General features: G+C 44.3%; 1 protein-coding gene across 9 annotated transcripts in view; it reads right to left on the bottom strand.

Moving 5' to 3' along the window:
* MAGI2 (membrane associated guanylate kinase, WW and PDZ domain containing 2) overlaps positions 1-9,741 on the bottom strand; it is a 1,130,869-nt gene extending 1,121,128 nt beyond the window's left edge. For 4 of the 9 annotated variants that reach the window (XR_014225193.1, XM_082255141.1, XM_082255144.1 and 1 more), the window contains exon 1: positions 9,064-9,740. Coding sequence is in view for 8 of the 9 variants with exons in the window: in XM_082255141.1 (XP_082111267.1) it covers positions 9,064-9,361 (298 nt within the window). In the remaining variant the exon portion in view is untranslated. Of the gene's footprint in view, positions 1-9,063 lie in introns of all 9 variants that reach the window. The other 5 variants (XM_082255137.1, XM_082255139.1, XM_082255142.1 and 2 more) reach the window with 4 other exon arrangements.
* Between the last annotated feature and the right edge of the window lie 11,018 nt (positions 9,742-20,759).

Genomic DNA, 20,759 nt, shown 5'->3' with positions numbered 1-20,759 from the left:
AGTTGATGCGTCAACAAAGAAGAATAATTTCAATTACAATAATAAAAAAGTAACAATGGTAATATAAAGATGACTCTGATACAGCACTTTGTACTGATGAAGTAACATTCTGCTCAGCTGTTCTATATGAACAGAGGTTATTCTTCATAGATGGAAGTGGTTGTCATACTAACCGCTCTGATCAAGTTGTATTTGTCCACCACTTTACTATCCTGAATGGATTTTATTCACTGGGGTTCACATTTTAATTCTTTTTTGTTAAGCTTTGGGGTGATTGCGTATGAAGTTGCTTTCTTGTATTGTCTTTTAACCAGGCTAACCCATCTATTATTATTATACATCTGAATAGTAGAACTTGTTGATGTTCTTGAACCAAAGTCCCTGGCCTATGTAATGACACTAACAACTCGCTCACATTGTTATATACTATTATAATAAGGTCTAAGCCCCCATTCACACTGGGGCGACCTGTGAGGCGACCTGGTCGCCTCACAGGTCGCCGCAGGTCGCCTCCCATAGGGAAGCTGCGGACCCGTTCTGATAGGAGCGACACAAGTCGCTCCGACTCAGAAAAAGGGTCCGGAGCTTCTTTGGGGCGACCAGGAGGCGACCGCCATAGACTTCAATGTTATGAAGTCCGTGGCGGCCGCTCCTAGGTCGCGGCGCGCTGCTCGCACCGCGACCTCGGAGGTCGCGGAGCGAAGTAGCGTCGCCCCAGTGTGAACGGGGGCTAAGAGTTTCACAACAAGATGTATTATAAATGTAACAACAATAATAATAAATAATAATAACAACATCAAGGTCCCCAGCCAATGTGATGACACCAACAACTCGCTCACACTGTTATATACTAATAATGTGTTAGAGTTTCACAACAAGATGTATTATAAATGTAATAACAATAATAATAAATAATAATAACAACATCAAGGTCCCCAACCTATGTGATGACAGTGACAACTGGTTTACACACTATTTATTATTATAATAATGTCAACTTGAAGAGCCCATTCACATTAGCGTGACTTGTGAGGCGACTTGTCAGCCTGACAATTTGCGGTATGTCGCGGTCCATAGAGTAGTACAGGAGCCGTTCTAATAGGAGCGACACAAGTCGCTCCGACTTAGAAAAAGGGTCCTGTACTACTTTGGGGCGACTTGCATAGACTTCCATAATGTGAAGTCCCTGCAAGTTGCGCCGAAGTCGCGGTGCACGCGACTTCACAGGTCGCCCCACGAATTACCTACCCCGTGAGAAAAACCTACCCTGGTCACTTCCGGGCAGAAACAGCTGAGCAGCGCAGCAGTGCGCATGCTCAGACCCCCGGATACCTAATGGAAGAACTGAGGCGCTTACTAGTGCGCATGCGCACTAGTATGAAACGATCACGGTGTACCGTGAAAAAAACCTACCGAAGCGGCGGTTACATAAAACAGCTGTGCTGAAATACGAGTCATCTCCGCTCCTGTCCCTGTCACTTCCCTGCTCTCGGCAAGTAAATATAAAAGCAGCTCTCTGAGATCAGGGAAGTGGCAGGCACAGGAGCGGAGATGACTCGTATTTCAGCACAGCTGTTTTAATGTAACCGCTGCGTGACATACGGTGCCGAGAACCGGAAGTGACGAGGGGTAGGTTTTTCTCACGGGTAGGTAATTCTCACGGAACACCGGCTCTAAGAGTTTCACAACAAGATGTATTATAAATGTAATAATAATAATAAATAATACAAACAACATCAAGGTCCCCAACCTATGTGATGATGACACCAACAACTGGCTCACACTGTTATATACTATTAAAATAATGTGGAAGAGTTTCACAACAAGATGTAACAATAATAATAAATAATAATAACAACATCAAGGTCCCCAGCCTATGTGATGACACCAACAACTCGCTCACACTGTTATTGCAATTATAATAATTTGTAAGATTATTTACAACAATATGTATTATAAATGTAATAATAATACCATATAATAATAATAATAACAACATCAAGGTCCCCAACCTATGTGATGACAGTGACAACTGGTTTACACACTATTTATTATTATAATAATGTCAACTTTTAATGACAAGATATATTATAAATGTAATAATAATAACAATACCACCAAGGTCCCCAACCGATGTGATGACAGTTACAACAGGTTCAAATGCTATTCACAATTACATACTAATGCTCAAAATTGTAACCTCTTCTCATCTGCCGTGACGTCCCTTTAAACAGTTTTAAACGCCCGGGGAGGATCTGCAATTGGTGGTCACATGATTAAAAGCCAGTCCCGGATGGTTACCGATAGTCCAGACTGTCTTTGACAGCCCTTTGCAGCTGCACATATGTTGGGCGGTCAGAAAGGTATTAATGGCAAGATGTATTATAAACATTATAATAGTAAAAGTATTAGTAATAATAATGATAATAACAATAATAATATTAATACCAAGGTTCCCAGCCCATGTGATAACAACTGGCTCACACACCTTTGTTATAATAATGTTTACAATGTGAATGTCAAAATGTATTTTACATGTAATAATACTATTAATAATAATAATAATCACATTTTAACAGCATCCTGTGAAATTATGGAAGTTCTGACTTATGGGAAGAGTATAATCCAGTAGGTACAGAGGACTACACCAAAATGGTGCCCATCCGCACACCGTCTCGGCATAAGGTAAACTTCTCTTAGTAAGAAATGGTTTCAGCTCTGTCTCCTACTTACACTATGGGTGAACTTCATTCAACTCTAGCAGCACCTACAAACAGTGTGGTCAGTCGGCTGGGATAATGGATTGGGGCATTGGAGGGGTATCAATTTTATTTGGTTTTTGGTCTAGCCAGTAGGTAAACAGGCTTGAAGGCCATATGAAAAGATTGGGGCCACCATGCCACCTCCAAGCACTGGTTGAGGAGCAGGGTCCTTCAGGCTGTATGAGATATCATACAGTATGTTATCATTGAATGACTTAAGGGATTTTTCTAAACCATTTTTTCTTAACATATTTAAAAATATGGGGTCATGTGTCCTTGTTTCCTACTGTGATAAATAAAGTGCTGTCCTATTATCATCTTGCTGGTAGTGATAGTTCAAGTGTCAGCGTCCAGTGTACCATTGAACAATATTTTCCATATTGATCCCAGGACAAGGTGGCTCATGGCCCCTGACTCCTGACCGTCATTACAACAAGGAAAAACAAGCAGGTAAGCCATGTCCGTGCAAAGTCTCTGACATGAAAACATTCATCTGAGCTGCTAAGAAATACAAATGTTAGACACAGGGGGATATTGATCAATGCAGCCTTATTGAATGTGGTGACTGACCTGTCACATCCTATATTTTATATCACAAGTCATGTAATGTGTATCTATAGTCAAAACATTGTTTCTAGTTTGGGATGGAGTAGGGAAAGGTTAGAGCCCCCATCACGTTTTACTGTTACTTGGGGCTCCATTAGAGATTTTTCTGTTATTTCTTTTTATTTTTTTTTACCAGGCATGAAATGATGGGAAATCCCCAACAGGGAACCAGAGAGGATGAGTGTTTAGTGAGGTCTCAGACACCACTGATACTGACGGGAGAATTCAGTGAAGTCACCTTGGAGGTTCAGTTGGAGTGCTGGATTTGTCACCATTCAGCAATGCACTGATCCTATAGATTTGTTATATGACGTATGCTTTGATGTATTACAAAACAATAAAAAGTATTTTCCTATTTAACTTAACCACTTCAATACCAGGCACTTTCACCCCCTTCCTGCCCAGGCCAATTTTCAGCTTTCAGCACTGCCTCGCTTTGAATGACAATTGCGCGGTCATGCAACGCTGTACCTATATGACATTTTTATCATTTTTTTTTCACACAGATAGAGCTTTCTTTTGGTGTTATTTAATCACTGCTGGGTTTTTTTTTTTTTTCTAAACAAAAGAAAAAAAAAACAATTTTGAAAAAAAAGGTTTTTCTTAGTTTCTGTTATAAAATTTTGAAAATAAGTAATTGTTCTTCTTCACTGATGTGCACTGATATGCTACCCTGATGGGCACTGATGAGATGCCACTAATGGGCACTGATAAGCTGCACTGATGGGCACTGATGAGATGCCACTAATGGGCACTGACAGGTGGCACTGATAGGCAGCACTGATGGGCACTAATAGGTGGCACTGGTATGCTGCACTAATGGGCACTGATAAGCTGCACTGCTGGGCACTGATGAGATGCCACTAATGGACACTGACAGGTGGCACTGATAGGCAGCACTGATGGGCACTAATAGGAAGCACTGATAGGCTGCACTAATGGGCACTGATAAGCTGCACTGATGGGCACTGATGAGATGCCACTAATGGGCACTGACAGGTGGCACTGATGGGCACTAATAGGTGGCACTGATAGGCTGCACTAATGGGCACTGATAAGCTGCACTGATGGGCACTGATGAGACACCACTGATAAGCAATGATGAGACACCACTGATGGGCACTGACAGATGGCACTGATAGGCAGCACTGATGGGCACTAATAAGGGGAACTGATAGGCTGCACTAATGGGCACTGATAAGCTGCACTGATGGGCACTGATGAGATGCCACTAATGGGCACTGACAGGTGGCACTGATGGGCACTAATAGGTGGCACTGATAGGCTGCACTAATGGGCACTGATAAGCTGCACTGATGGGCACTGATGAGACACCACTGATAAGCAATGATGAGACACCACTGATGGGCACTGACAGATGGCACTGATAGGCAGCACTGATGGGCACTAATAAGGGGAACTGATAGGCTGCACTAATGGGAACTGATAAGCTGCACTGATGAGACACCACTGATAAGCACTGACAGTTGGCACTAATATGCTGCACTAATGGGCACTGATAAGCTGCACTGATGGGCACTAATGAGATGCCACTAATGGGCACTGACAGGTGGCACTGACGGACACTAATAGGTGGCACTGATAGGCTGCACTAATGGGCACTGATAAGCTGCATTGATGGGCACTGATGAGACACCACTAATGGGCAATGATGAGACACCACTGATGGGCACTGACAGATGGCACTGATAGACAGCACTGATGGGCACCAATAGGTAGAACTGATAGGCTGCACTAATGGGAACTGATAAGCTGCACTGATGAGACACCACTGATGAGCACTGACAGGTGGCACTATTAGGCTGCACTAATGGGCACTGATAAGCTGCATTGATGGGCACTGATGGGGCTGCACTGATACTCAGGTCACTGATGAATAGTGTCCTGAATATCAATGTAAACAGTATGTTTACAGCCTTGCCAGTTATCAGCTTTCCTTTCCTCACACAGACACAGCACGTGAGGAAAGCCATACACTATACAATCGGATTGTGCAGCCTCTGTAAATATTTACTAAAACTACGTAATATGGGGACAAGCCTATACTATCCAGTCAATTACCACAAAACTACAGAAAAAAATTAAGGCAATGTAATTGAGCAAAATACCCCAAATCCCACTCACCTATATGGTGTTACCATTGTAGCCAAAGAACCAGATACTAGAAACCAAAAACCCTTGTATAGAAAACAACGGTAACACAGTGGCTTTACCAATTACCTAATTTGTCATTGTTATAGCTACTGTGTTACCTTTGTTTTCTATACAAGGGTTTTTGGTTTCTAGTATTCAGTCCAATAGTATCAAATCAGGCAGGCCCTTGCATTACATGGTAGATCTTATGGTGGCCATACACACCACAATCTGATTGTACAATTCCTGTACCATCTCTTTCAAATGTACCCAAGCTGTGTAAATTTAATGACAAACCTATACAATCCAATCAATTTCTATCCGAACTCACAGGCCCCTACCCTACATAGTTGTTTGCAGATCTAAAGGAGATGGTACAATCAGATTGTGTAGGGATTGTACAATTTCTGTACAATCTCAGAGCTTTACCAAAACTAAGTAATATAAGGACAACCTAAAACATCCTTTAATTAGCATCAAATTAGGCAGATCTTTAAGCTGACCATACATGGATTTAATTTGGCTGGTTCAGCAGGGACTGACCAAATTTTGATCCATGTATGGGCACTGTGGTTATACAGAAGTAGTTCTACCAATCCACTTCTGTACAGCAGCCCCGTCGGATTTTCCCTACTCGAACAGTGCTGTAGGCTATAGCCGGCAGCACTGATCAGTGTACTCTGATGGCAGGGAGGTCTCCCTGGGGTCAGGATACAATTGCTCACGGGAAGGATCAAGTTTTTTTTTTTTTTTTTCAATCAACCTATAGGTTGAACAAAAAAAAACTGACTCATCTATGGGCTGCCTTATACCACATAGTTGATAGCAGATCTAAAGGAGATTGTACAATCAGATTGTATAGTGTATGGGCAGCTGATCACCAATAACTATGTAGGACAAGAAGTGATGGGACTAGGTCCTTCAGTAGTTAGGGTGACAAGAAAAAAGTGTGACCCTCCCTTCCTTTCCAGGAACAGTATAGGTTGCAGATCTTGTGCATTATTTTCTCCCCTCTGGCTGAAGCTCTCAAGGCAGATGCCTCTCCTGCCTACCCCTTGTCCTGGTCCTGACTACAGGCACGTGCCTGACTGGATACACATTATATGGATTGCATTGTCAGGTTCTCATATTACAGTTTTGCTCAATCTAAGACTCACCGTAGACAATATGCTGGCCATATACTGTACAATCTGATTGTACACACTGGGATTGATTTACTATAACAGGAGAGTGCGAAATCTGGTACAGCTGTGCATGGTAGCCAATCAGCTTTAGGCCCCTTTCACACGGGGGCACCGCCCGACGGAGTCGGTTCTGCTCAGCGGGGGATTGATCTGCCGATCCCCACAGAGCAGGCGGATGACAGCTCAGTCTCTGCTCTGTGTGCGGAGACTGAGCTGTCAGATCCCCGCTGTCCTCTATGGGGAGATAGGATGAGAACGGACTATCCGATCCCAGCGGATCCCTTCCGATCCTATCCTCCAGACGGATGGAATATCAGGTTTCCGTCCATCTGGATTTCACGGACAGGATCGGATAGCAGCGGGTGTCAGCGGACATGTCTCCGCTGACACCAGCTGCCCCATCGGAATGCATGGAGCATCCGATCTGGTCCGCCTGAAAAACGGACAGACGGATCGGATCGCCCGTGTGAAAGGGGCCTTAAGGTTTTTTTTTCAAAGATTATTTGAACAAGCTGAGAAGTTAGAAGCTTATTGGCTACCAATACCCAGATTTTGCACTCTCCAGTTTAAGTAAATCAACCCCACTTTGCGCAATCTCCTTCAGATTTACCAAATCTCTGAGGTAAAACCTAACAATCTGACATTTATATCAAATCAGCCAGGTCCCCGCACTGGTAGTTGTTGGTAAATCTAAGGAGATTGTGCAATCAGCTTGTTTAGTGTATGGTCACCACACACGTTACAATCCGATTCTGCGCTCTCCTTTACATCTACCAACAAGTATGTAGTACAAAGCCCTGCCTGACTGGGTACAAATTGTTTGGATAGATTAGGTAGGTTCACATTGGATATCGTTTTGGTATATCTAAGGTTGATTGTACAGAGATTGTAGCATGTATGGTGAGCCTTTAGCTGGATACACACTATACAACTTTTGTTGTTAGATTTCCTTTAGATTTACCTTCATCTATGTAGTGCAGGGGCCTGCCTGATTGCATAGAACAGTGATGGTGAACCTTGGCACTCCAGATGTTTTGGAACTACATTTCCCATGATGATCATGCACTCTGCAGTGTAGTTGAGCATCATGGGAATTGAAATTCCAAAACATCTGGGGTGCCAAGGTTTGCCATCGCTGGCATAGAAATTGAAAGTGTTTAGGTGTGACCTCATATTATATGGTTTTGGTAAATCTAAAGACAATTGTATTGTGTGTATGGCCCATTAGTCTTGTAACTCTATGCAACAGAGGGTTCTGTTTATATGTCTGGGAATGACAGGTGTTCTGTGTAGCCAGCCTGTCAAAATCAATGACAGCCGGAGAGCTGCAATGGCTCCTCCGGCACATGTCAGTGTTTACATTGGTACGGGGACGGACGCACAGATCTGGATATGTAGGGATGTAAACACGGGCATGTGGGGGAAGATCGTTACAGCTGCTATGTCTCTCCGGCTATCATTGATTTTGACAGGTTAGCTGAGGGGAACACCTGTCATTTCCCGGGTGTATAAACACGACCCGCCTATGTGGATGAGGCCCTGGATGGAGTGTGTGTCAATATCCTGTGTCCCTCATTAAAGGGAGGATCTGATGGCTCTGTGCACAGTACATATCCCCCCCCCCCTCCCCTTCCCCTCCATCCACACAAGTCAAAGAGAAGAATTTGTCTATGCAAAGCATGAAAACCACACTCATGCAATGTCACCGCTATAAAACGTGTGCCTTTGAATATACAATCGCCCCAGGCACACTCCTCAGTGACCACCCCCTGAACTTTCGTCAGATCGCTGTCACTGTCACACTGGCAGCACCATGACATCCCAAACTCCAGGAAGTCATCAGCACAGCTCCAAACACAAAGTTACTGCGGCAACCGCTGAGACATCATCCTGGCTGTGGATGGATCTCCCCCGGCACAAGGCGCTGCATTGCAGGGTTGGGGTGATCCCTTGTGATCACCCCCCCCCTGCAGGGTTGGGGTTAGCCCCTGTGATCACCCCCCCCCCCCCTCTATGCCAGCTGCCTTCTGCACCAGCCAAGCACTCATCAATCGATGACACTGGGCACAACAATGCCTCCGCTCCAACGTCAAAACATTGGAAATTCCCCTTGAATGGGACTTTATAGGCACTGAGTATATAATATATAGTATTACGTAAAATCAATGATATTTGTATTACAACAATAAAAACATTTCAACCCAAATATACAAGAACACGAGGCTGCAGATCAGAGAACAGCATGCCCAGCCCGGGGGCAATGTGTGGAATGTTTTGCTGCACGATAGCCTATGAATAATACATGGCTACGGCGTAAAACTACGGCAGCCTGTTGTCCATGAGGAGCGCACACCTACCTTGTTTCACACACTTGATCCTGATGGGCTCCTTGCAATGTTTGATGACAGCCAGCACGTCCCTGATGGTGAGCCCGGCCACCGGGGTGTCGTTGACTTCCAGGACTAGTTCCTCAGGCACCAGTTTGCCACTCTGGTAGGACACCTTGCCGGGCTTTACCTCTCCCAGGTACGGGAATTGACCATTTTCAGCCCCCCCTCGGATGTCAAAGCCCAGCTCCCCTTCCAGGCTCCTGTCAATCACAATCTCATGGACTTTGTTGGTCCAGTGGTTTTTCTTCTTCAGGCTTTTGGACATCGCCCCAAGGTCCGTAGAGGGAGGGTGGCTTAGGTAAGGCAGAGAGGAGAGGCTTGGGGGGTCCTTGGTGCTTTCCTGATGAATGGCCAGGCTTTAGAGATGGGGAGGCAAGCAGCAGCAATAGGAAGGAGGAGGAGGAGGATAACACTGGAGCTTCTAGCTGGAAGCTGCCTATGTGTAAAGCCACACGGCGGAGGGTCTTGGTACATGCATGTGTGTATGGATGCCACCGGTAGGGGTTAGCTGACCTCCATGCTGGCTGCTGGTCCAGGACTGTGTGGAAGCGTGTGTATGTGTACGTGTGTGTGTACTAGTTGTACAGTAAGAACTGCTAGAGGGGGAGAGGGAGGGAGGGGAAGGATGGAGAGCAGAGCAGCAAGAGGAGGAGGAGGGATGGATGGGAGCTGCCTGCTTTCTCCTCTCCCTAACCCGGTAGTGAAGTGTGAGAGAGAGGCTGGCTGTGTTTGCCAGGCAACCAGAAAGGAGGAGGCTGCTGGAGCACCAACACTCGCCTTAGATTGCCAGCCCTAATGTTCACCACACACGACTGCTGCTGTCAGCCTCCCTTTAAGCCTTTCGCTGACATCCTACCTCTGAAAGACCAGCTACTAGTTTTTTTTTTTTTTCTGCTGATACAATAAAACGTCTTATACCCTCCTAAAACCATACGCTGCTTTAGGGCTCATTTACACCAGATGCAGCCGGGTGTGCGTTTTTAATGAACGCAGCTCAAACGCATATGGAAGAAAAATGAATGTATTTCAATGAGCCTAGCTTACATTATTTCTGTACTTTCGTATGTTTAAAAAAAGTACAGCATGCTGCGATTTTCTGCACCAGAACACACCGCAAATGCACGTGAACGCATCGCACAAGCATGTGAGTGTACCGCTAACATTCAAGAATGCACACAAATGCAATGTATTAAAATATGTAATATAAAAAGATGCATATAAACACGTATGCAGAAACGCATGCGAAAACACATCGCAAATACCTTCTATTATTTTATTTTTTTTTTGCTGATACAATAAAACGTCTTCTACGCACTGAAACCTCCTAAAACCATACGCTGCTTTAGGGCTCATTTACACCAGATGCAGCCGGGTGTGCGTTTTTAATGAACGCAGTTCAAACACATATGCAAGAAAAATTTATATATTTCAATGAGCCTAGCTTATATTATTTCTGTACTTTCGTATGTTTAAATTAAGTACAGCATGCTGCGATTTTCTGCACCAGAACACACAGCAAATGCACATGAACGCACAACACAAGCATGTGAATGCACAGCAAGCAGATATGAATGCACACAAATGCAATGTATTACAAAAATGTAATTACAAAAAAAAAAATTGCATATATACACATATGCAGAAACGCACGCGAACACACCGCAAATACCTTCTACGTTTTTTTTTTCTTTTTTCTGCTGATACAATAAAACGTCTTATATGCACTGAAACCTCCTAAAACCATACGCTGCTTTAGGGCTCATTTACACCAGATGCAGCCGGGTGTGCGTTTTTATTGAACGCAGTTCAAACGCATATGGAAGTAAAAAGAATGTATTTCAATGATCCTAGCTTACATTATTTCTGTACTTTCATATGTTTAAAAAAAGTACAGCATGCTGCGATTTTCTGCACCAGAACACACCGCAAACGCACGTGAACGCACCACACAAGCATGTGAATGCACCACAAACATACATGAATGCACACAAATGCAATGTATTACAAAAATGTAATTACAAAAAAAAAAATTTGCATACAAACACATATGCAGAAACACACGCGAACACATCGCAAATACCTTCTACGATTTTTTTTTTTTCTGCTGATACAATAAAACGTCTTATACGCACTGAAACCTCCTAAAACCATACGCTGCTTTAGGGCTCATTTACACCAGATATAGCCGGGTGTGCGTTTTTAATGAACGCAATTCAAACGCATATGAAAGAAAAATGAATGTATTTCAATGAGCCTAGCTTACATTATTTCTGTACTTTCGTGTGTTTAAAAAAAGTACAGCATGCTGCATTTTCTGCACCAGAACACACCGCAAATGCACGTGAACGCAGCACACAAGCATGTGAATGCACCGCAAACATACATGAATGCACACAAATGCAATTTATTAAAAAAATGTAATAAAAAAAAATAATAATTTGCATATAAACACATATGCAGAAACACATGCGAACACATCGCAAATACCCTCTGCGATTTTTTTTTTCTGCTGATACAATAAAACGTCTTATGTCTGAAACCTCCTAAAACCATACGCTGCTTTAGGGCTCATTTACACCTGATGCAGCCAGGTTTGCGTTTTTAATGAACGCAGTTCAAACGCATATGCAAGAAAAATGAATGAGCCTAGCTTACATTATTTCTCTACTTTCGGATGTTTAAAAAAAGTACAGCATGCTGCATTTTTCTGCACCAGAACACACCACAAATGCACGTGAATGCACCACACAAGCATGTGAATGCACCACAAGCATATATGAATGCACACAAATGCAATGTATTAAAAAATGTAATAAAAAAAAATAATTGCGTATAAACACATATGCAGAAACACACGTGAACACACCGCAAATACCTTTGAACACACACAAATGCATGTAAACACTTGTTTTCTGCTGATACAAGGAAAAGTCTTAAACGTTGAAATCTTCTTCCAGATCCCCTAAAGTTATATATTGCTCTAGGGCTCGTTTACACAAGATGCAGCTGATTGCTTTTTCAAATGCAGTACAAACGCATATGCAAGAAAAATAAATGTATTTTAAGGAGCTTAGTTTACACCATTGCTGTACGTTTATGTGTTTAAAAGAGAGTACAGCATGCTGCTTTTTTCTGCACTAGAACACGCTGCAAATGCACGTGAACGCACCGCACAGGCATGTGAATGCATCGCAAACATATATGAATGCATACAAATGCTGTGTATTAAAAATGGATTAAAAATATAAAATAAAATTTGCATGCAAACACATATGCAGAAACACACGTGAACACACTGCAAATGCCTTTGAACACACACAAATGCATGTAAATGCTTGTTTTCTGCTGATACAAGGAAAAGTCTTAAACGTTGAAATCTTCTTCCAGATCCCCTAAAGTTATATATTGCTCTAGGGCTCGTTTACACCAGATGCAATTAAGTGCTTTTTCAAATGCAGTATGAATGCAGTACAAACGCATATGCAAGAAAAATACATGTATTTTAATGAGCTTAGTTTACACCATTGCTGTATATTTGTGTGTTTAAAAAAAGTACAGCATGCTGCATTTCCCTGCAGCAGAACACAATGCAAATGCACGTGAACGCACCACGCAAGCATGTGAATGCACCGCAAACATATATGCATGCACACAAATGCAATGTAATAAATACATTTCAATTTATGAAAAAAAAAAAAAAAAAACACACTGCAAACGCATGTAAACACACTGAAAATGCATGGAAAAGCACATGCAGAAATGCACCTGAACACATCGTAAATGTTTTTGAACACACACAAGCTCATATAAATGTTTGTTTTCTGCTGATACAAACACAAGTCTTATACATGTTCGTTTACACCAGATGCAGCTGGGTGCGTTTTTAAATTCCATAAGAAAGCAGTACAAATGCATAAGCAAAAAAAGTGAATATTTCTCTTTCGTTCATTGACTGACACAACTCCTGATCTTCTTAACCATTGGGTTATACTGCCCCTTACAGGAGTAGGAAATTAGGCAGAAAAAAAAGTCTGTCTACCCCTATGGGCAGTAACAGGGGGTATACTCCCTCTCTCTGCTATAGGTACTCAGTTTTTTTTCTGCCTAGTCAGGAGTAAGGACCTAGTTCCTTGCTGGGATCTCTGGTCCTGGCAATTTTTTTTTTTTTTTAGATAGAATTTTTTTCTCCTCGATTTTTTCCTGTGAATTTTTTCCTACCTACAATCAACTGCTGGACTGGGCAACGAGCTGGAAAATCTAGATCCAGTGGTCACCCTAGTCTGGCCAGCGAGCACGCGCAGAACTCAGCTCAGCACTAGCTCGGCCGCGACATAGCCTCATCAGGCAGGGGCTGGCCTTTGAGTTAAACGCCTCGTGAGGTCGCATATGACCGGTTCTCGGCCCGAGTCACAGCATTTCTCCTGGCCGACAGCCCCCCATTTCGATGGAGAGGGGCTCTGTCTGGAGCGGTGCCGCCTGGTTCCTGGTATGGTAAGTAACTGTCCCCCTTCTCCCCCTGAAGGGTTGCGGGGTGGACGTGGACCCCTCGATGGGACGGTCGGACCCCTGGGTTCCCCTCCTTCCCGTTAGGCACCCCCCTCATTGGTCTGGTGGTCCCTGTGGGCCTACTCGCCCCCCCATCTGCCCTGAGTCCACCGCCTAGGGTGCTGGCAATGGGGGCGGGGGGGGGGGGTAGTGCACAGCCAGCGACTGTGGGGGGGGGGGTGGCTGTACTTGGTGGGGCTCCTGCCTGTGCCATATTCTGAGGCCTATGGATCCCTCCTGGGTCCCTGGGAGCCTTGTGGTGACATGCAGGGCTGCCATTTTCTTGTAGCCTGTGTGATTAATGCACGATGGCCATGTTTGTGTAGTCCTGGGGCCATTTTGCAGCGGTTTGCCATTGAAAATAGCAGCGTCCATGACAGTAGAGTCCTCTGGACAGCGATTTCACAAGTGGGAGCCTCATCCTCATCCCCTGGTGCTGACTCCTGGATAATTTCATTTTGTGATCACCGTTTGGGCAGTGCAGATTCTCCTGGTAGCTGCGGTGCCTGGTTTCTGTGGAGTGGTGAGTCTAGAGGGGTCCTCTCCCTCTCTACTGAGGTTCGATTGGTGCTCTGTGGCTGGCAACCGGGTGGGCTGCCAGAGCAGGGTCCCCCTGGTGACTAATGGAGTCTTTGGAGCACATCTCCCCACCAGATCCCCTCTCTGAGGCTGTGGGGCCCTCCGGTTCCCATGCATCCATTGATGCACTGACGGCAGTCCTGGAGTCCTTGGTGTCCCAGGTGGAGGTGACTTTTGGTCGACAAGCTGGAAAAAAGTGCCCCCGCCTTCCCCTGCCTCATCTGTCTCATCAGATCCTGAATTTGATTCAGCTGCTGCAGACGCGGTTCATCCTGCTGGGTCTGCGACCACCTGCCCAAAATTCTCAGATAGTGTGGAGGATTCCTCCACTTCTGCAATTGCATATGAAAAGGCGCTGGTGGATGCACCTATTGTAGCTCTGTGTGAGACCTTAAAGATGGAGGATGCAGCTGAAGGAAGCTGCGGCAGGGGCGCTGGTTCCCTTTGGCATTCACAAGACATCCAGAGCGGAAAAGGTGTTCCTCCTTCACCTCCTCTTTTGACAAAATTGTCACTGAATAGTGGGGGGTGACCAAAGCGTCCCCTTGGGGTCCCTTAGCGATTTTGCTAGGCCATACTCCTATGAGGAGTTCCTTCTTAAGAAGTGGACTGTTCCACTGGAGGCAGACCTTCCAGTTTCCAGATTAAACAAGGCAACCATGATTCCGGTTGAAAAGTCCCCAGCCTTTAAGGACCCGGCTGACCGGAAGACGGGGGCTGTGGCCCGCAATATGTACACCCTGGCCGGTTCAGCACTGAGGCCAGTATTCACCATTACCCTGGTGTCATAGACTGACTGAATGGGCTAGGTTTTTGCGCCGGGACCTGGAGGGGGAGTAGCTCCCCCTACCTTTGCTGAGCTGGCAGACCAGCTGGTCCAGGGGCTGTAGTTTATCTGTGATGTCTCTTTGGATGTGGCTCTCCTTGTGGCTCGGCTCTCTGTTTCGGCAGTGGTCCTTCGGCGTGTCTTTTGGCTCAAATGCTGGTCTGCAGACCTGACTTCTAAAAAGGCCTTGACTGATCTTCCCTTTCAAGGGGATCGTCTGTTTGGTGCTTCCCTGGTTGACATCATTAAAGGTCTTACTGGGGGGGGGGGGGGGGAAGAGTACCTTTCTTCCGCAGGCTAATTATAGCAAGTACCCTTGTCGTAGACGTGGGCCATCCATCTCATAAGAAGTTTTTTTTGTCCCTCAGGATGGACCAACAAAAGATCCGAGCCCAAGGACCCTAATTTAGACGTGGGCCATCTTTCTCGGCTCATATGTTTTTTAGTCCCTCTGGGGCGACTGACAAAGGATCAAAGCCTTTCAGGGCCTCCTCTGGAGGATCCAAGCGAACTTGCTCTGGCAAGTCAAGAGCAAGCTTCTCCAGACCCGCAGACAAGGCCCCTTCAACATGAAGTTTGCCCTCACCCATATCTGGGGTGGGGGGATGTCTTCGCTGGTTCCCGGATCCATAGACTCCCCTGGTACAAGTCAGGTGGGTTCCACGAGGACATTTGGTCCAGCTACAAGATCGAGTTTCGTTTCTATCCTCCAGTAAGGTTCTTCCTTCCAATGTGCAACTGTCCCCGTTCTGCTTATAGGTTATTTTTGGGGGCAGTGCAAGACCTTTCACTTTAAAGGGTTGATGGTCCCGGTTCCGACTTCTCAAGGGTTTTACTCAAACCTGTTTACAGTCCCCAGGAAGGAAGGCAAGGTGCGTCCAATTCTGGACCTCAAGGCACTGAATTGCTTTGTGCGGGTGCAAAAGTTCAGAATGGAGTCCGTTCGCACGGTGGTGGCTTCCCTGCATCAGGGGGATTACCTTCACATTCCAATATGTGTCGGTCTCCAGCGCTTCCTCCGCTTTGCCCTGGGAGTAAAGCATTATCAGTTTATGGCGTTTTGGTCTCGCTTCTGCTCCTCGGTCTTCATGAAAGTGTTGGCCCTGGGGCTAGCATTGTTACACTACTACATGGTACTGGGCTACTTGGACGACCTCCTTCTTCGAGCGGAGTCTGCTACTGCTCTGGTGGAAAACCTGGAAATCACCATACGAACTTGAGGGTGTTTGGCTTTATTCCGAATTTTCAGAAGTCTGCTCTGGTTCCGTCCACGAAGCTGGACTGTCTGGGTCTGACTCTGGATTTGGCCTTGGTCAGAGTGCTCCTTCCTCTGGACAAACCCCAGAAACTGCAGGCTGTAATTCGTCTCCTGCTGTAATCCCTCCTTACTTGCATGCGGGTGCTGGGCCTGATGGTGTCTACCTTTGAAGCGTTTCCACTTGCACAGTTCGATATGAGGTCCCTGCAAGGGAGATTCTGGCCAAATGGGACAAGAATCCACAGTCTCTGGACAACCAGACCTGGCTGAGCTGGGGAATGAAAGAGTCCCTGATATGGTGGCTTCGTTCTTCAGTGCTTCGGCTGAGCAAATCCTTCCTCCCCTTGTATTGGACAGTGGTCACCACGGATGCCAGCCTGTCTGGCTGGGGAGGCATCCTCGGCAAAATTGCTGCGCAGGGGGTCTGGACACTGGAAGAGTCCAGACTACCGATCAATGTCTTGGTACGCCGAGCGATCAAACTGTGCCTGGAACATTGGACGGATCGTCTTCAGGGATGTCCAGTGCGCATTCAGTTGGACAATGCCATGGCTGTGGCTTATGTCAATCACCAGGGGGGCACAAGAAATGTCCTGGCGGCTCTGGAGGTAGCTGGCATTCTAAGGTGGGCAGAACGGTTCGTTCCAGCCCTCTCCGCCACACCCATTCCCAGGGGGGAAAACTGGCAGGCGGATAACCTCAGTCGGCAGGCATTGGACAAAGGGGAGTGGTCCCTTCACCTGGAGGTGTTTCATCAGTTGTGTCTCCGGTGGGGCACCCCCGAGGTGGATCTGTTGGCGTCCCGGCTCAACATAAAGGTGCAGAGGTTTGTCACAGGATCCTCTGGCAGACGCCACACATGCACGTGTAAATGCACTGAAAATGCATTGCATACACATGTAAACACACATGAAGAAATGCACATGAACACACTGCAAATGCATTTGAACAGACACAAACGCATGTTAACATACAGCAAACAAATATGGATGCAAGCAATCTCAAAAAAGAAAAAAAAAGAAAAATGCAGCGCAAATGCACTGAAAACACATGTAAGTGCACTATAAAATACATTGCAAACACATGTAATCACATCAGCAGAAACGCACATGAACACACCGCAAATGCAATTGAACACACACAAACACATGTAAATGCACCGCAAACACTTGTGGATGTATCACAAACACATATAAATGCACGCAAAAAAGTACAAAAATTCAAATAAATTAAAAAATTATTCCAAAAAAATGCCCCGTGAACGCACTGAAAACACATATAAAAGCACTAAAAATGCACTGCAAACACACAGGTAGAAAAGCACGTGAACACACACTAATGCATATTACTGCAACTTTGTAAAGAAAAAAAAAAATCCATAAAACACTGAAAAGCAAACACATAAACACCCATGCAGAAATGTGCAATAAATGCAGGGATTGTGGTGTAAACGATCCCTTAAAGCAGACAGGACTTTAGATACTGCGTTTACCCATCATTGTCCATATCTTAGACAATTACATAAAAACAGAGAATGTATAGGGAAAAAAATGCAAAAGATGAATTTAAAAGCTAACAACAAAACAATTGATTGCTGTCTGTGATTATTTCCTTATTCTCTCTAAGGGCTCTTCCACATGAGGGTTCAGTCTGAATCCATCTGTCAATCTTTCAGATGGCTCCAGACGGAACCACAATTTATGTCTATGGGTAGGCAGATTTAAATGGACGTATATCTGTTTACATCATTTTATATCCAAGTCTGTTTATGTTCACAGAAAAAAAAAAAAATGAGAAATTTGTGAGGCAAATGGATGCTATGTCTGTTTACATAAAGTTATGTCCACTTTTAGGCAAAACAATTATATTTTTGTATATACTTTTTTACACCTATATGATTATATTCTTCAACAACTTAAAAAACAAAAAAAAAACATAACAGACATGTAAAAAAGGATGTATGCTGAACAGAAGACAAAAATAAAAACAGATGTAAATTGCTGCAAAAGGATTCACAGTTTTGGTGGCTTGTGTGAAAGGACCTTAATAGCTAATCCTTATTCTCAAAATTATGGACAAAAAAAGCCAAAAATGCATATTTTACACTGAAATTCTCACACTAGCACGGATCTACCCAACATGTTCCATCACAGGGCAATTTATGCCGAGTTATTCCATAGCACGTATGTAAAGGTCAACCCGTGTGCATTCCCTCTGGGACTTGCCACTCTCACATGTTACTTCTTTTCAGCTGCAAATATTAAGCAAATGACAAGTTAAGTTCAACATGTGAAATGGAACCCTAAAACATTTTACACCACGCCACGTCCAGATATTCTCTGAAAGATGAGACCAGAAAGAATCAAAATATCAGCAGTCTGTGCTAGTCATCTGATATTCTATTGCAAATAGGGAATTTTGGGAAAAAAATGATCAAAATGCACATTTGCCACCAAAATTCTCACCCTAGTCAGGTCTGTCTAACATGTTCCATCAAAACATTCAAGACCCATTTATTTTGAGTTGTCACATACCGCATACTGTACAGTATGTAGGGGTGACCCTACTTGCGTACTTTATGTGAGTCACCTTTGTTGCAGAAGTTGAATCTTTTCTGTAGCAAATATCAAGCAAATGACAAGTTCAGCATGGTAAACAGACCCCTAGAACTTATCCACCCCCCCCCCCCCCCCAAACCCACACGTTTCCTGAAAGCAGAGATCCGAAGGAAGCTAAAAATTCTATTTTATCCAAAAAAAGGCCAAAATGCACGTTTTCTACTAAAATCGTCACCCTAGCACACGTCTACCAAACACGTTATTTAACCACTTTACCACCGGTGGATTTTGCTGTCTTATGTCCAGGCCACTTTTTGCGATTCGGCACTGTTCGACTTTAACTGACAATTGCGCGGTCGTGCGACACCGTACCCAAACGAAATTTACGTCCTTTTTATCCCACAAACAGAGCTTTCTTTTGGTGGTATTTGATCACCTGTGCGATTTCTACTTTTTGCGCTATAGACAAAAAAAAGAGTAAATTTTGAAAAAATAACAATATTTTTCAAATTTTTTTATATGAAATTCCCCCCCAAAAAATGTAAAAATCTAAACTTCTTTAAATTTTTGGCCAATTTGTTTTCTGCTACCTATGTTTGGTAAAAAAAAATCACAATAAGCGTATTTTGATTGGTTTGCACAAAAGTAATTGTGTTTACTAACTAAGGGAAAGATTTCTGTCATTTTTGGTGTTTTTTTTTTTTTTTTTTTTTGGCGGCGATCTGCGATTTTTTTTGCGGGACTGCGACATTGCGGCGGACAGATTGGACCCTTGACTGACATTTTTGACACTTTTGGGGGTACCAGTGACATTTCTATAGTAATCAGTGCTATACATATGCACTGTTACTGTAAAAATGACACTGGCAGGGAAGGGGTTAATTTTATTGGAGAGGGAGGGGTTAATGTATGCCTGGTGCTTACTAACGTGTGTGGGGGGAGGTGACTGAGTGACAGAGGGACAACCCTGCAATCTGTCACTGTTTGTCACTTAGGAGTGTAAACAAAGCGGGCGGATCTCCAGACTCGATTCCCCAACGATCGGGGAAGAGCGGCGGCGATCGCCGCTGCTCCTCCCCTGGCCCGATTTCCGCTGTGATTGAACACAGAAGGGGAGGAGTCCAGCGACGTAGGACGGAATTGAGCCACTTTGCCGCAGTACAGTCCCAGTGACTGGTCGGCAAGTGGTTAACCACTTCAGTTCTGGGAGGTTTTACCCCCTTCGTGACCAGGCCATATTTTGCAAAACGGCACTGCGTCGTTTTAACGGACAATTGCGCTGTCGTGCGATGCTGTACCGAAATAAAATTTATGCATTTTTTCCCCCCACAAATATAGCTTTCTTTTGGTGGTATTTGATCACTTTTGCAGGTTTTTTTTTTTTTTTTTGCGCCGTAAACAAAAAAAAAGAACTACAATTATGAAAAAAAAAAACAATATTTTTTACTTTCTGCTAAAATAGCGTACCCAATAACAAATCAAATTTCAAATATGTTCTCTGCATATTGATTGGTTTCTGAAAAAGTTATAGCACCTACAATCTATGGGATACATTTATGGACTTTTTATTTTTTTTATTGTTTTTACTAATAATGGCGGCGATCAGCGATTTTTAGCGGGACTGAGACACTGCTGCAGACAAATCTGATGCTAAGCGACACTTTTTGGGAACCAATGACACCAACACAGTGATCAGTGCTAACAAAATGCACTGTTACTGTATAAATGACACTGGCAGGGAAGGAGTTAACACCAGGGGTGATCAAGGGGTTAAGTGTGCTCCTAGGGAGTGCTTTCTAACTGTGGGGGGAGTGGATGCACTAGTTTAGCTGAAACACAAGATCTCTCTTTTACTCCCTGACAGAACAGCGGTATGCCTTGTTTACATAGGCAGACC

This window comes from Pelophylax lessonae, assembly GCF_965119305.1.
Source record: "Pelophylax lessonae genome assembly, chromosome: 4".
In the NCBI taxonomy this organism is placed as follows: domain Eukaryota; kingdom Metazoa; phylum Chordata; class Amphibia; order Anura; family Ranidae; genus Pelophylax; species Pelophylax lessonae.
Note: the sequence above shows the minus strand (reverse complement) of the source record. Positions and strands in the feature narration are given on the sequence as shown.